Here is a 14,637-nt window from a genome sequence, read left to right as displayed (position 1 = left end):
CTTTCCCTATCCTCCCCACAACCAAAGATATGGAATGTAGGCTCAATGGAAATTGAGGGCTGTCAACATACCTCACTAGGAATATTCAGCTTTTGGTAAGTGTGAGTTTAAAAATGGGTTTCAGTATAATAGAAAAAGAAAATATGTTTTGGACAGGAAGCTCTGGTAAGATTTATTTTCCCTTTCTGTAATATTAGAGGTTTATCTATCTGAAAGCCTGTGTAACCCCATTCAATCTTAATAGTTTTTGTCTCTCTCTCTCTCTCTAAAGGACGAACAAATCATTGGTCTGCAATCATTGGGAGTTCACATTCAAAGAACTATATCCTTTGGGAATATGGAGGGTATGCTAGTGAAGGTGTTAAGCAAGTTGCAGAATTGGGATCCCCAGTAAAAATGGAAGAAGAAATTCGACAGCAGGTAAATGTAATGATATAAAATGTCAATATATAGCTTTAAAAATATACCGTACCTTGGACTTGCCCCTTGTGACTTGCAGCAATGTTGTTGTATCGGCTATTTTTTTTATCTGGACAAAATAGGAGGGGGATCTCCTTTTATGCAAGTCAGTTCATACTCAGTTAGGCCATGTGAAGTCAATGGGAGTTTTGCCTATGCGAGGACAAATTGCATTGTTTAAAAGCTATGCAAGCTTTTGTTTTGTTTGTGTCAGTGGAGTAGAAATAAGGAAAAAAAATTCAATCAGCCTCCTCTGGGTTGGGCATGAAGACATTTGTGATCTTTTAAAAGAAGCATCGTGAAGATTGCTCTTTTAGTTAGGCAATCGATATGCTATTTTATCTGGTGATTTTCACTTTGTGCTGTAGTACAATATTTATAATGGATTCCGGTGAGCAAAGTGGACATATTATTTGTAATCTCTATATGGCTGTCCAGGTTAGAAATGGTGTTTGAGCAAATAGGGAAGGACCCTATTGTAAATAGATAAGTTATACAAGCTTTTGAATACAAGGCATTCTTTAACAGGTTTGAGGAAAGAAACAGGCATAATGATGATGAATGAAAACAGTGGGCAGAACTGTGAAATTGGAGAGGGGAGAAATTTCCAGGGGTAGCAGACAAATAATTAGGAGAAGAAAAAGAGCTTGCTTAATGGGACATCAAGACCTATCCAAAGGGTGGGGGGCCATTTTCCCCTATAGCGTGAAGGAAGGATTTCAGGAATCAGGCATATTATAGTGTCATAAAATCAATATTGATGTTCAGTCCTTGGTTTTTCGTGTCTAGCCAGCTTATGAATTTTTGTTTCCAAACTCACCTTTTTAAAGGTGTATAGATTTCCCATGAGCCCCTGAGAACAGTGAAGTCAGAAGGGGAGTAGTTCTGTGAAAAATGTGCTCCTGCTGACATGTGTCTGTCTCCTTCCTTCATATTTTTTCTGAGAGTTTTCTGTGAGGGCATTTGGTGTTTTGGATCAGTAAATAACATTTAGAGAGAACCATATATACCATCCATGAATTCTGATGGGTGTATTTTGGGGCATGTTGATAATAGTAACAGTGAAGATATATTGACAGGTTAAGTATTGTTAAGGCAAAGTTAGGTGTGCCTACACATGATACTACATTGCCGTAGCAATGTGCTATGGCAACGTAGCATCCACAGGCAAAACCCGTGACACCGCAGCTATGTTGCTGTAGTGACATGCTTCTCCATTACAGCATGTTGCTAAAGCGATGTAGTGCCTAAAAATAACCATGCATGATGCAGTACCAGCTGTTACTAAGACACCAAATGGAAGTACTAAATGACAGTGCAGTAAAAATAGCTCCATAGCGGCATGTGTAATTGTGCCCACTGTGTCCCATTTGATGTTTGTTGAGCAATGGGGAGTTTTTGTCTGATGATGAGTTGGGCTAGATTAGGGGGTTGTTCGAAAGCCAGGATCAGAGGAGCTGGGAATGGTTCTCTTGAAGTCTGATCTTTGTTGAGTGTAGGTTGTAAATATTTGATGATTCTTCTGATTGTTTCCAGTACGGAGTGGTAGGTGACCACAGGGGTGCCAGAAATTGCCAAGGGCAGCTGTGTTGGGGTTATCCCTGATTGGGTGTCAGACACATGCCCTCAAGCCCTTGCTGTAAGCCATGGGGTGGGGGGGAAGGGGAGGCAGGCCCCCTAGCACCCACCAAAAAGTGAACACGTGTTCTGTTTCTTCCCAGTCCAATATACATAGCTTAGAGCAACTCACAAAAGTTTGATCAATTCTACCTCGGGCTTTTTGAATGCCTGCTTAGATTCACTTGCTTCCAACTAAAATTTAGAGTAACTTTTTTTTTTAAGTAGTTTAAATAATATTTTCACTTGTTTCATAGGTTGCAGCTGTATTATTTGTATGAGTTTTAAGAGCACAGCATGATTTTAATGAGAAACCTGAATTATTGCAAGCTTGTATTAACAAGGGAACATTCCCTAGTGTCTTATCAGTCTAGATTGGATCATAAATCTGCATTTATTTTTACAATGATGTATGATTCAAGTTTTACATTTGCCAAACCTACTGAGAATCAAACCTTTTAAAACAGCTAGAAAATTTGCAGCAGGTTAGACTTTTCTATTATGCAGTGCCCATTACTATAATTAAGTCCTAAGTTTTTTTTTCAAAATCTAAAGTTGTAAACATCTTGTGAATGGAAAAAAAATGTTACATTTATTAAAATGATTCTGAGCGTGCTTAAATGAATCAATCATTTTCATTGCTTAGATACATTTTGCTACAGTTATTGAACATTTGAGGTGATTTGTGTCATAAATATGCATTTCCTTTTAGAGGACTTACATTTACAGTCATTAGTTAAATTCTGTGCTGCCTTGTCCTTGTATTATGGGAAAGTTCTTGTACAGGTGACCATCAGGCTTTCTCCTGCTAATCATTATATATATTACAATCATACTTCTTATACTTTCCTGTTTTACAAAAGATATTATCCCAGACCTTAATATTCAGCATGTTAGAAATCCTTCGATGCCTCTGATAATTCTTTTATTTGCTTTTTTTCCTTTTTTTCAATTACTTTTTTTTCAAAATGAGAGGATCAAAACATATTTAAGATAAAAATGTATCACCAATTATTGTAATGGTACAATCAGATTTTCTATGCATTATATTCCTCATCTAGAACAGTCTACAATTTTGCTAATTTTCGGTCTCACTGAACATTGAACATATATTTCTTTGAGCTATGTAAATTGATAACTAGATTTTTTTCTAGTCATTAGAACTGAGTGAAAGCTCACCCTCTTCACACAGTTTAAATTGCTACAAGCTATACCCATTAAATGTAATCTCTTATTATGTTGATATTTTGGTATTTTTCTCCTTTAAAACAATTAACTATATAACACAAATGTCCTAAAATTTGAGAATGCATAATAATAATACAGAATTTAGTATATTCATGGGATATGGCTGTGAACGACCCTCATTCTTCCCTGTTGCAAACTGAATAAAATGAAAGAACAAAAAAAGGTAATAGAAAAATAAGAGCTATTTCTTTTAGTTTTTGGTGAACATAGTATCACTCTGTTTCCCCTAATTTGAACACTGCAGGAATTGAAGCAGAAAGTAAATCTGGATCTTACATAAATTACCTTTTCACCATGAGTACTTTCCAAGAAGGCTGTAGAATCCTAATGAAATGAGGCTATAGTGGCACCATATATGTACCATGTGTACATTTGGGGAGCCATAAACTAGCCATTTACAGAAGAAATGGCTTAAACTTACCTCTTAATAGGCCCCCAACAAACCAGAATGAGAACAACTTTAATTTGTGTTTTTATTGCTGGATGAGATCAGTCCTTCATACAAAGCCTCACACCATTCTATAAAAACAGTAACAAAATGGATTGAGGGCAGAGTGAATAAAAATTATGGTTTGATCCAGGTGACAGTTAATGGATCAAATTTGTAGGTATAGGCTAGTGTTCACAGTTTCCTGAAACAAAACGTTGTGGCAGAATATGGCCACAAAGTATGCCAGTTTCTCTAAAACAAGTTGTTGTTAGCACTGTGCTTTGCCTCTGTTAAATCTCACTACCATCCATGTATGAGAGAGAGAAGGCTTGGAGTTTGAAATCTAGTGTGCACAGAAGACAAAAAAAGAGGCAGAAGTAAGGGCAGAGGAATGGGATGGGTCAAGGAGGAAATGGGAACAGAGATGTAATAGTGTAAAAGTCCTATAACTATTAATGACAAGTGCATGCATAGGCATTCGCTAGATAGGAGAGTAGACCAAAGTTACTATGATTTGAGGACAGGTAAATTGCTATAGCTACCCAAGTCCAGGATGCCCCTGAATTTAAGATGACCCCCCCAATAATTAGGTTCTATTCATGGAAAAATTATAAATTTGTTATAATTTTCCATGTATAGAATCTAATTATTGAAGAATCATCTTACATTTATCCCCACCACCACTGTAGAGGGGAAAGCAGTGGTAGGAGGCAGGCAGTGGGGGTGGGTGCAGGCAGTGCGGAGGTGGCAGGGGACAGGCAGTGGGGTGGGGCAGGCAGCATGCCTCCCCCCTCCCGCATACCTACCCTCCCACAGCCTTGGGCCCCCATCCTCCAACTCTCCCCCAACCTGCCTCTCCTTCTCTCCTCCCCCTCTCCCCCATCATTTACCTTTGAAAGTGGTATGGATCCAACACTGCTTCTATAGGGCTGTGCTGGGGCTGTACTTAGTGTCCCAGGCTGGATGAAGGAAAAAGCCTTTTGGCACTGGAGCAAGGGCAAGTTGGGGGAGGGGGAGCAGGGAGAGTTGTGGGGGTAGAGACAGGCAAGGTGAGTGGGGGCCCAAGGCTGCAGGGGAAGTAGTTGGTGGGGTGGGGTGGGGGGGTTGAGGTTGCATCGAGGAGACACAGGGGATGCAGAGGTGCTGAGGAAGAGGAAGCATCTGCAGCTGAGCCCCAACCCAGGTTTAAGGCAGAGCAAGAACATCAGCAGCAGCTGCCTGGCTTCTTCCCTTTTGATTCCAAGACAATGGGCATTCTCCTCCACTATGTTAAATGGAGGGACAAACCTCATGTAGGAATCAAATAACTACAGTAGCTAGATTGTGGTAATTTAATCCTAACATTTAGAGAGAGAGAAAAAAACATTTTTAGGGTCAAAAAAACAATTAAGTCAGTGCTGTGTTTAAGTGAATGTATTGTGCTTTGGAACAGGTCTGTAGTGCAAGTGTCAGTACTTCAATAACTCCCACTGTAGTCAATGTGATTTGTCCATTCCTAATGATTGCAGCCTGGGGTAGCCACTGTAACAGCACAAGTTGTGAATACTGAAGTTGACCAAAACCCAAAGAACCATTGAAGATTCAGTATTTTATAATTAGAAAACACATAGATAATGATAAAGAATATCAGATGTTGGCAGCTTATCCTTATTATTATTTCTACTTTTTTGCTGACCTCTCATTTTTTCCTAAAATATATTTAATACTTTGGCGAAACAGTGACATCACCCCAGTGCAGTAATGCTACAAATGTTATTAACTTGATATAATACGCCGACCTAATTTATCCAATATGTTTAGTGACTTTTCTTTTAGTGACTTATTGCAGAAATTTTAGGAGACCAGTGTCAAATTTTTTGGACTTAAAAGAGATCAGATTTTTAACAAAGTGGCCATGCCTACACAAGATGCTTACTGTGCAGTAGCCCATTATGATTGCGCAGTAGCATCGTGGGGCACAGACCATGATGCAATGCTACTGCACAGTTGTAATGAGCTCCTGTGCAGTGGTAATGAGCTACTGCAGTCGACATCACCATGAAGCCAGGCGGGGACACTACTGCACTGTAACGCTGGTTACTGTGCAGTCATTTAGTACTTGGATATGCAAGTGTCTCATAGATGTGGCCGGGGTTGATGAAATACAGCACAGACAAGTTCAAAATATGCCCATTGAAGCAATTTATAGTACCTGTGCACCATGAAAATTAGTGTTATTGTAAAACACTTACTCTCTTCTGGTACTGATGCACATTTCCAAGGGAGCCAAAACAGCACCAGCAGAGTTCTTAGAACTATCATCAATTTCCATTGTGATTGCTGCCTGTACTATTTTTGCAGAATCACTCAGTGTTTTCAGAGACCTGATTTGAACCTCAACTCCATTGTCACTCAACTTAGCAAAAGTATTTTTAAATGGAAAACTCTAAATACTATCTAGATATATTATATGTGTATAGGTATAATTACATATAAAATATTAAGTTATAAGAACATTGTTTGCAAAGCCAAGCACTCACAATGCCTGAATTTTGGGACCTCAAGTCACATGTGCATATGTATTATTATGCAGTGCTTAATCACCTATTTACATGCTATTTTTATAATGGGCTTAGTGAATCATTAAGTGAATGAGTAACTACTCAATAGTTCTGTGAACGGGTAGTTTTTCATCATTTCTCTTTATCCTCCTCATTCATTTTGTGGTCCTAGACCTTATTTAATACACTGTGGGTGCATCTACATGAGACGATTAACTTCATGTTAGCATAGTTTACTGTGAAGCAAGTGTGTGCATCTACATGTGCACACATTTACTTCACAGTAAACCTCTCTAATATAGAGTAAATTTCCTACCTTCAAATGCAAGCAGCAAATTTACTGGGGACATTGTCCCAACCCAGGCACACAGGGTGAGGGCTTGGGAGTTTTTTCCACTATCATGTAGCTACCAGTCACTGCTGGGAGATGCTTATCTCCCATCCAGCCTCCACTGTTGCAGGGCTCAGGCTGGGAGGCCCTTATCTCCCAGCCCAAACTCTGCAGTCATGGGGAAATGGAGATAAGGGTCTCCCATCCCAAGCCCTGCAATCGCTGTGCTCGGGCTGAGAGAGACACATCTCCCAGCAGTGGCCCCACAGTCATGGAGCTGCCACTGGGAGCTCCCTGCTGGCGGGGACTGGGGAGGTTGTTCCCTGCCCAGCTTCACAAGTGCAGAGCTGGGAGGGGGAACAAGATCCCCAAGCTGTTTCCTCCTCAGTTCTGTGCTCATGGAGCTGGACAGGGTAGAAGCTCCCCAGCCCCTGCCCTGCATGCCTGGGTGGAAACAATGTCCCCCTGATCTGGCAGCAGGGTTTTCCAACTCCCCCCTCCCCTGATCAAAATGCGGAGCTGGGGATAGCGCTGGGATCAGGCTGGTACCTTGTTCCCAGCCCTTGCAATTGCAATCACAGAGCAGAGGCTGGGAGCTCCCTGCATGGGGACAGTTCCTTGTCTAACCTGGGGCTGGCTGGGACCTGCCCCTGACTAGGACAGTTTGCAGCCAGCCTCAGGTTGTGCAAGGAAGTAAATGCAGCCTGGAGGTGGTTGGGGACTGTTCTGTTTCAGTCAGTCCCCAGCCAACTTGTGGTGGGAGAAACCTCCCTAAGGTTCGTTGTCTAGCTGTAATTTGATTGACAGACAACGCGGGTAAAGAAAGACAGCTGTTTATTTGCTCGAGCAAAGACCATAAAGCCAGCAAAAGGCAAAATGGCCCCCCCCTAAGGGTGAGGTGATCTTTTATACTTATTACAACAAGGCAAGACTTCATGGTTAACAAAAAAAAGCAATACTTGGGCGGTGCTTTTCAAATCTTTGTAACAGCATATTTCTATTAAGCTGAATTAGCACTTTTTAAAGCTAAAAGTTAAGTAACAGTAACATTATAATATGTTAGCAAAACCTTACACAGTAGTAGATACTTTTCAAGGACACAACCAGTGCACCCAGAACAATGGTTTCCCTGTCTTATCTTACTTCTTGCTGTAGCTGATTTTTCAGCACACAGAGACAGAGGTGCCTGCTGCTTTTAACTCAGAAAATGCTTAATACAGTTAAAATGATTACTTGACACAAGCAAAGGCTTAGCTATCAATCTGCCTTGTGGTCAGCTGCATTGCTAGGCCACAGGTCATGCCTTGTATTCAGCTGTAAAGCTAATACTTCCTAATAATCTAAATTATTGTAAACCTAACAGTATGCTTATCAGAAAACTATTCTATTTCAGGGTAATAACAAACCTGCGCACTACAAACTTCAGGTTGCATGTGCAGACTTCCCCATGTAGCCTAGTGCTGGCCAGGGACTGTCCAATTAGGGGAAGCTCCCACGCCCCAGTTGGGTGATTGAGGCACAGGGCTTGGAATGAGCTCAGGGGTGGTAGCTCTCAGCCCCCTGCCCTGATCTGCTGGTGGAACAGCTAGCAGCGAGTCAGCAGCAGATCAGGGCAGGGGGCTGAAATCTTCCTCTCCCCTGCAGTTCTTTCCAAGCCCCATACCCCTGATTTGGGGAGCCAGAGCCAAGACCTATCTGCTCCCAGGGCAGGGGGACATTGTCCCCGCCCCAGCAGCAGGCAGCCCCCTGGGGCCAGGATATAGCTGTCTCTTGGCCCGGTGCTTCCTACCAGCCCCTGGGCTAGCACCCGGGGGGAGCCTGGAGTTTCACCCCTTGTGGCAGCAGGGGCCCATTGAGGGGCTGCAGGGAACTGGGAGAAATGTTTCTCCCTAATCTCTCCATGTGTAGACATCTATCCAAAAACCCTTACTTCAGCTTAGTTTACAGTAAATCTAGGCCAGAGTAAACGCATGTGTAGACATGCCCTGTAATGAATAAAAAAAAAACATTTATCATGGAAATTTTTGTTATGATCTCAGTAGTAGCTGAGGTGTTTAATAAAAATCAATGTCTTTATCTTTGCCTTTCTGATGTTAAGTAACATTATCATCCTCATCTTTCTACTGTGATGCTAAAGCACAAGAGAGATGAAATTTCTAAAAAATTTGACTTTAATATTAAGTGTCCAATTTGAGATACTTTGGACTTCATTTGTATAGTGCTTTGTCTGTTCAAAGGACAGTTCTCTTTGACCTCAGTAGCAGTTGTGAGTGCTTCATGCTGGGGACATTAGTCACAGTTAGTGACTGTTTGTACAAATGTTTTGTTTATGTGACTTGCGCACTGTCATGGAGGATGTCTGTGTCAGAGACAGGGGCAAGGATAGAATTCAATTTTCCAGGGAGATATTCAGGATCTGTGTCTATGAAACCATCTTTTTCTCTTCGCACTGTTTCCTGATGCATTTACTACACATTTCAAGTTCATCAAACGAAACCAAGATCCTATAGACAACAGCCTTCCCAGAGTGCCATTCAATTTGTTCATTGAGGGATTCAGGAAACCTGTAGACAATATGCTATGTCAGTAGTGCTGCACCTCCTGCCTGCAGGGCATATCATCCATGCTGTGAGGTTCCCCACAGGTCTGGAAATTTGATGGCTGTGTTAATTTCTGCAGGTCAGGAAGTGGTTTTGGAAGCCTCAGCTATTAATGCTGTCACTACTCCCCCACTGCCAAATTTTCTGGACCTGTGGGAAGTCTTGTGGGCCAGGCGAGACATTGCTTTGAATCCTAGATCATGCAGGCAGCTTGATTTTCACCCATGGACCAAACCCATGCTAGACCACAGAGCAACCCCTACTTGTGGAATTTGTCCTGCAGACAAGTCCCATGCCACTTATCCATCCTGGGGGACCAGAAGGTTGAGCATCATGGTACGATATAATTGTATAATAAAGAACTCCATCATAATATATACACATGAGGGCTTGCGTCCACATGAGCAGTGGTGTATGTTTGTAGCAGCACAAATAGTAACAACACAAATTTGTGCTGCTACTTTAAGCTGCAGTGCATGCCCCTGCTGATGTGGTTTGCAGCAGGACACATTGTCTTGCTACTCCCATGTGCTGCTTGTGGGGAGGGCGAGGTTGGCTGGCTGGGGCACAGGGTGCCTTAGTGTGGGGTTAGCCAGCGGACAGCCTAGTTAGCAGCACTGGAGCAAATAATAATGCGAAATACTGGGAACTTAATAGGAGGCAAAACTTTGTTATGTGCAAAGTTTTTGTCTTTATATATAAAAAACAATGTATTACTGTCACAGTGACGGTTTCTATAACATATTTAAAAATAAATGCAAAACAAAAGTCTCTAGGATGTACAGCTATTTCATCTCTACATCATATTATAAACATCTTATTACTGTTTACTGCCTGAATGTTGTTTGGCAAAGAATAGAAAAAAAACCCCCTTATTTTCACTCCTCTCTCTCAGTACTTATAGGTTTAAGATGAATGCTGTTGTGAAAATATGTTGTATAATTTATGAAATTGCTGTCTCAAATAGCTCATTTTGTGAGCTTCTCTTCAAATGAAGGCAATTATTTGTTTTTAATAGAAAGTGGGGTGTTTTTTTGTTTTTTTTTTAATATTACTGTTACTGTGTGGCACCAGTTTGCTTTATAAGAGAAACAACAGTTACACTGCATAAATGGTATAGAACTTATGCTGTATTGACTGAAGGCTTACAAAGTATGAACTTTTATTTGTTCTTCGATTGGTACAATGCTGAATCAACATTATCATTTTTGATCGAGTGGGCAGTCCTCACACTTTGATTTGTGTTTTCACTATTAAGAGATGAGTGACACTTTTGCATGGATGGTCCTGTATACTGTGAACTTGCTTTGTACTGTACCCTGTTATCCAGAGGAGCTAAAAGGAACTGATGGCACCGTTAATTAAACTGTTTCTGGCAGTCTGGAGGGGAAGCCAAAGTACATAAGAGTTTTAGTAAAACAAGCTGTCAAATGTTTGATACATACAATAGGATAATTCATGCGTTGTATATCTGGGGTTATAAATGAACTGACAAAGGATTGGAAAGGAATTCTGAAAGAATGCGTGCTGATTTTTTTTTCCTCTACAGCATTTTCTTTCTGTTCACCTAGGACACCATATTATATTTCATTTTCACAAAGTTTTATTTAAAAAAAAAAAAATTAAAAGCAAACCAGGCCCAGCAACAACAAAAGATCTCTGGAAATTGAAATGGAAGTGTGTGTGTATGTTCTCTTACTAAAGGAAAAGTGAAAGAAAATGTGTTAAGTGTCATAATATAGGCAGCTAAAATAGGTTCTGAAGCAAAAATATATCAAAATTCCAAGCTAGTTCTTAGATCTTTAGTGACCTGGTTTGTATTACCTCCTTGATTTAGGATAGTTAATGATTTGAAACTACTGTAAACACCAAGGTTTTTAAAAGTTCTACACCTCTGTTGCTGGGAAATGCAATGTGCAGTCTTCCATTTGCTTTCTAGAAGTTCATTGCAGGCTTCATCCAATGCTTTTTGAAATGTCAGTGTCTGTGAGAATGCACTGACCTTCATGGAAGGTCAGAAAAACTTCAGTGGAACCATCTTCTATTGGAAATTGACCATCTTCATGGTCAGCTTCTATGGGTGCATCTACACATGCCAATTTAAGGTGCAGTAGCCATTTTTAAGGCACATTAAGGGTGCAAGTATACATGTCTGCACCCTCAATGCTCCTTAAAAATGGTGATTTTAGGATATTCACGCCTAAATTTGATATTTGCTTTCACAGGTTGGGGCACAGACTCTGCATCCTGGTAGGTGTGAATAGCTGAAGTGTCTTAACACATGTGTAGATGCACTAAGGCACAGTAATGCTGCATATGTTGACTGACTTGGCACTAACTTTAGTCCCAAGTCGGTCTGCACACTGCATTAATGCACCTTAGTGTGTGCACATGTAGACGCACTCCTAAATCACCTTAAATTTGTGTGCACATAAAAACATGTGTAGATATGCTCTATATGCCTTACTACCTTTCAGAGGTATTAAATACGTTTTGCATTATATATGCAGATGTCAGTAAATTTTTGGATATATATTAATAAATAGGCATATGTTAAGAATGGAAATGCTGTGCCATAGAGAATTTTCTGATTCTGAAATTTGATTTTTTTTTAAATTTTGATTAGAAACAAAACCAGAACATTTCAAAATTCTATTAAAAGAAACAAAATGAAAAGGCTCTTAAAATATTTTGTTCCAACAATTATTTTGCTTTTATTTTAACCATGGTGTTGGGGCCGAGGAGCTGTGGCCAGCAGCCCGGGCACGTGGGCCGGGGAAAAGGGTCAGCACGGCGAACTAGAATTAGGCACTGACGCGTAGAGGTTGATTAAAGATTATTTTACGTACACCGTAGGTGCTTGCGGTGCAGGCAGGAAAACTTTCTTGAGTTGCAGTTACAAAAAAAACCACACACGTGGAGTTTGCTAGGCTCCACCGAAGACACACGAGCAGAGTTTGCTAGGCTCCGCTAAACGAACACGAACAGAGCTCTGGATACCACTCACGGAGTTTGCTAGGCTCCGTGGACCGTCTGAAATGAGAGTCCGAAAGGTGACTCTCCACAAGCGCGCAGGGTGGGGTATGTCAAGGGATCGTGCGGCGATGGGGAGAGGCTAGAGGTTGATCAGGCCCCTGTATCCTCCTCTGAGGCACACGCGGAGTTTGTTAGGCTCCGCAGCGCGCTTAGAGTTCTTCACAAGATGGATGTGAAGTCATCCAACTTGGGCGGAAACTGCTCAAGCCTCTTATACGGCTAGCAAGCCAATCGCTAGCCGCCACGTGGGAATAATTTAGAAACAGCCAATAGTGGGAAACAAATTTACATATGGGTGGCGGGAACTCCTTTGCACCAGGGTTTTCTCTATGCAACTGAGAATTGCACCGTGCAAAGAAAGCTCCTTGTGGCAGGAAATAATTCTGCAGTGCCGAAGCGCACACAAAATCATACCCTTTGGGTCATGACACATGGTAATACAAAATAGCATACAAAGCAGAATTCATCATTATTGGTGTTCTTCCAGTTTTTTTTCATTGAAATAAAATTTTGCAAAGTGTTTCAGTATTGACAAAATACTGACAGAACTTAATTTTCTAATAGAAGATGGTTCCACTGAAGTTTTTCTGATCAGCAGTTGCAATAACACACATCACATGTAGAGCTTGGGGTGGGTTGGACTACTGTGTTTCAGTTATAATGTGATACATTATGATTAGATACTTCCAAATCTTTCTCAGTTTAGTTTTCTGTTATTTTGTGCATAATTTTTTATGGGTAAGAGTTTGCTTGTATAGAAACTGATGGCTACTCTGCATTTTGCTTGTGTCATTTGTCAGATAGATGAAGAATCTCATCCCAGAACTCAAGAAATTCCTACAAAAAGAATAATATTTTAGAGGGATATAACCATAATAATTTGGAGTGGATCTTGCCAGTCTGCTATGGCATGTCTACTCTGCAAGTGAAAGTGTCATTGCATGATGGGTATATGTACCTGGGCTGGGTTTCATTTAGTTAGCATTGATTAATTATAGCAGTAACATGTCGTGGACTAGAACCCAAGTCCTTGATAGGCTTGGCTTGCCCATCCATGCCAAAGCCAGTGCCACCGTGTCTTTTCTACTATGGTTATCTGTGCAAACTAGATGAAAGTACCATAAATGTGGGTATGCTTCCCCATGGTGAAATGACACGTTTACATTCAGTGTACACATGTGCCAGTTATGGTCTGCTCCATTAGCTCTGTTAGGCTTTGATGAAAAACTCACTGAAAATTTCAATGAATATTTTTTTTATTAGGCTTTCCTAATGTACCAGTAAAATGCTATCAGCAATGCATTTTCGAGACCTACTCCTGTTTTGACTAGATGTCTAGGATTCTAGATGTTAAGGAGTTCAATCGCAGACAGGTCAAACTTCTGGTTTTACATGGGCACATAGGCATAGGTTTGTATTGTCACTGAAATGGGAGACTGACAAGATGATGTATTAGAACATGAATCACTGCCCTTAATCAGTCCACTTTCCTCCTGTATTATACATTGTAGTACTCTGTACAATTTACTTTCAAGATTTTCAAGCAGTAGATTTTTCCTTCCCATGCTTTTGGAGAATATTCTATACTCTAGCCTAGGGAGATTTTCATAATGAATAGTTATTCAGATATCTATACATTTATAAATATCTTAGCTACACTCTCATCAAGTGTTTTGCCTAGCCTAGCTGTAAATAGCTCATCAGTGTCCTTTCTTCATTTTCTTCAGTGCAGCAACTATTCCATTGTATAATAAACTTCTCCAGTGGAAAGTTGCAGTTGGGAATATTCCAAGTTCTGCCCCTTTGGACCATCTTCAACAATTCCTTTCCATTCCAGTGTCTGTGCTTTTTAAATACTTCATAAAATACTTGATAAAAGTTTTTGTTTCTCTCACTTACAAGAATGCACAGCTGGTTTGAGCACCAGCCATACAGTTTTTATCTTCCTAGGATATGAGTAATTGCTGTGAGGCATCATGCCAAGGTACATCAAACTACAGCATTTATTTTGAAAGGAGACATCTCTCCAAAAAGCAACATTTTTCTGAAAGCTATTTAAGAAAAAACACAATGTTATTGTAAACATACCTTCTTGCCGTAACAGCTGAGGTTTTCTAATGTCCTATTGCATATGATTTATCTGGCAGATGATTCACAGATCTGGCACATTAGTTTAAAAAAGAAAGAATTAACAATGTGTATACTTTCTTTTACCTGATAGTCTAATATCAGTAATTGGAGAAACTGAGCTTTTCTTCTGCCATGTGTTGCTCTCTAAAGGAAAGAGTATTAAGGGTTTAACCTTTATATCTTAGGTTTTTTGCACTAGACTTACATAAACAACACAGCTACTATATGTTCCAATCAATAAATTAG

General features: G+C 40.4%; 1 protein-coding gene across 1 annotated transcript in view; it reads left to right on the top strand.

The window, feature by feature from the left end:
* The window catches only part of SPON1 (spondin 1), a 376,259-nt gene that overhangs the window by 136,445 nt on the left and 225,177 nt on the right, over positions 1–14,637 (top strand). Inside the window, exon 6 of the mRNA XM_006027949.3 lies at positions 272–420. Within this exon, the coding sequence (XP_006028011.1) occupies positions 272–420 (149 nt within the window). The remainder of the gene's footprint in view (positions 1–271; positions 421–14,637) is intronic.

This window comes from Alligator sinensis, unplaced genomic scaffold, assembly GCF_000455745.1.
Source record: "Alligator sinensis unplaced genomic scaffold, ASM45574v1 scaffold1072_2, whole genome shotgun sequence".
Classification (NCBI taxonomy): Eukaryota; Metazoa; Chordata; order Crocodylia; family Alligatoridae; genus Alligator; species Alligator sinensis.
The sequence above is the reverse complement of the archived record's forward strand: the minus strand, read 5'-3'. Positions and strand labels throughout refer to the sequence as shown.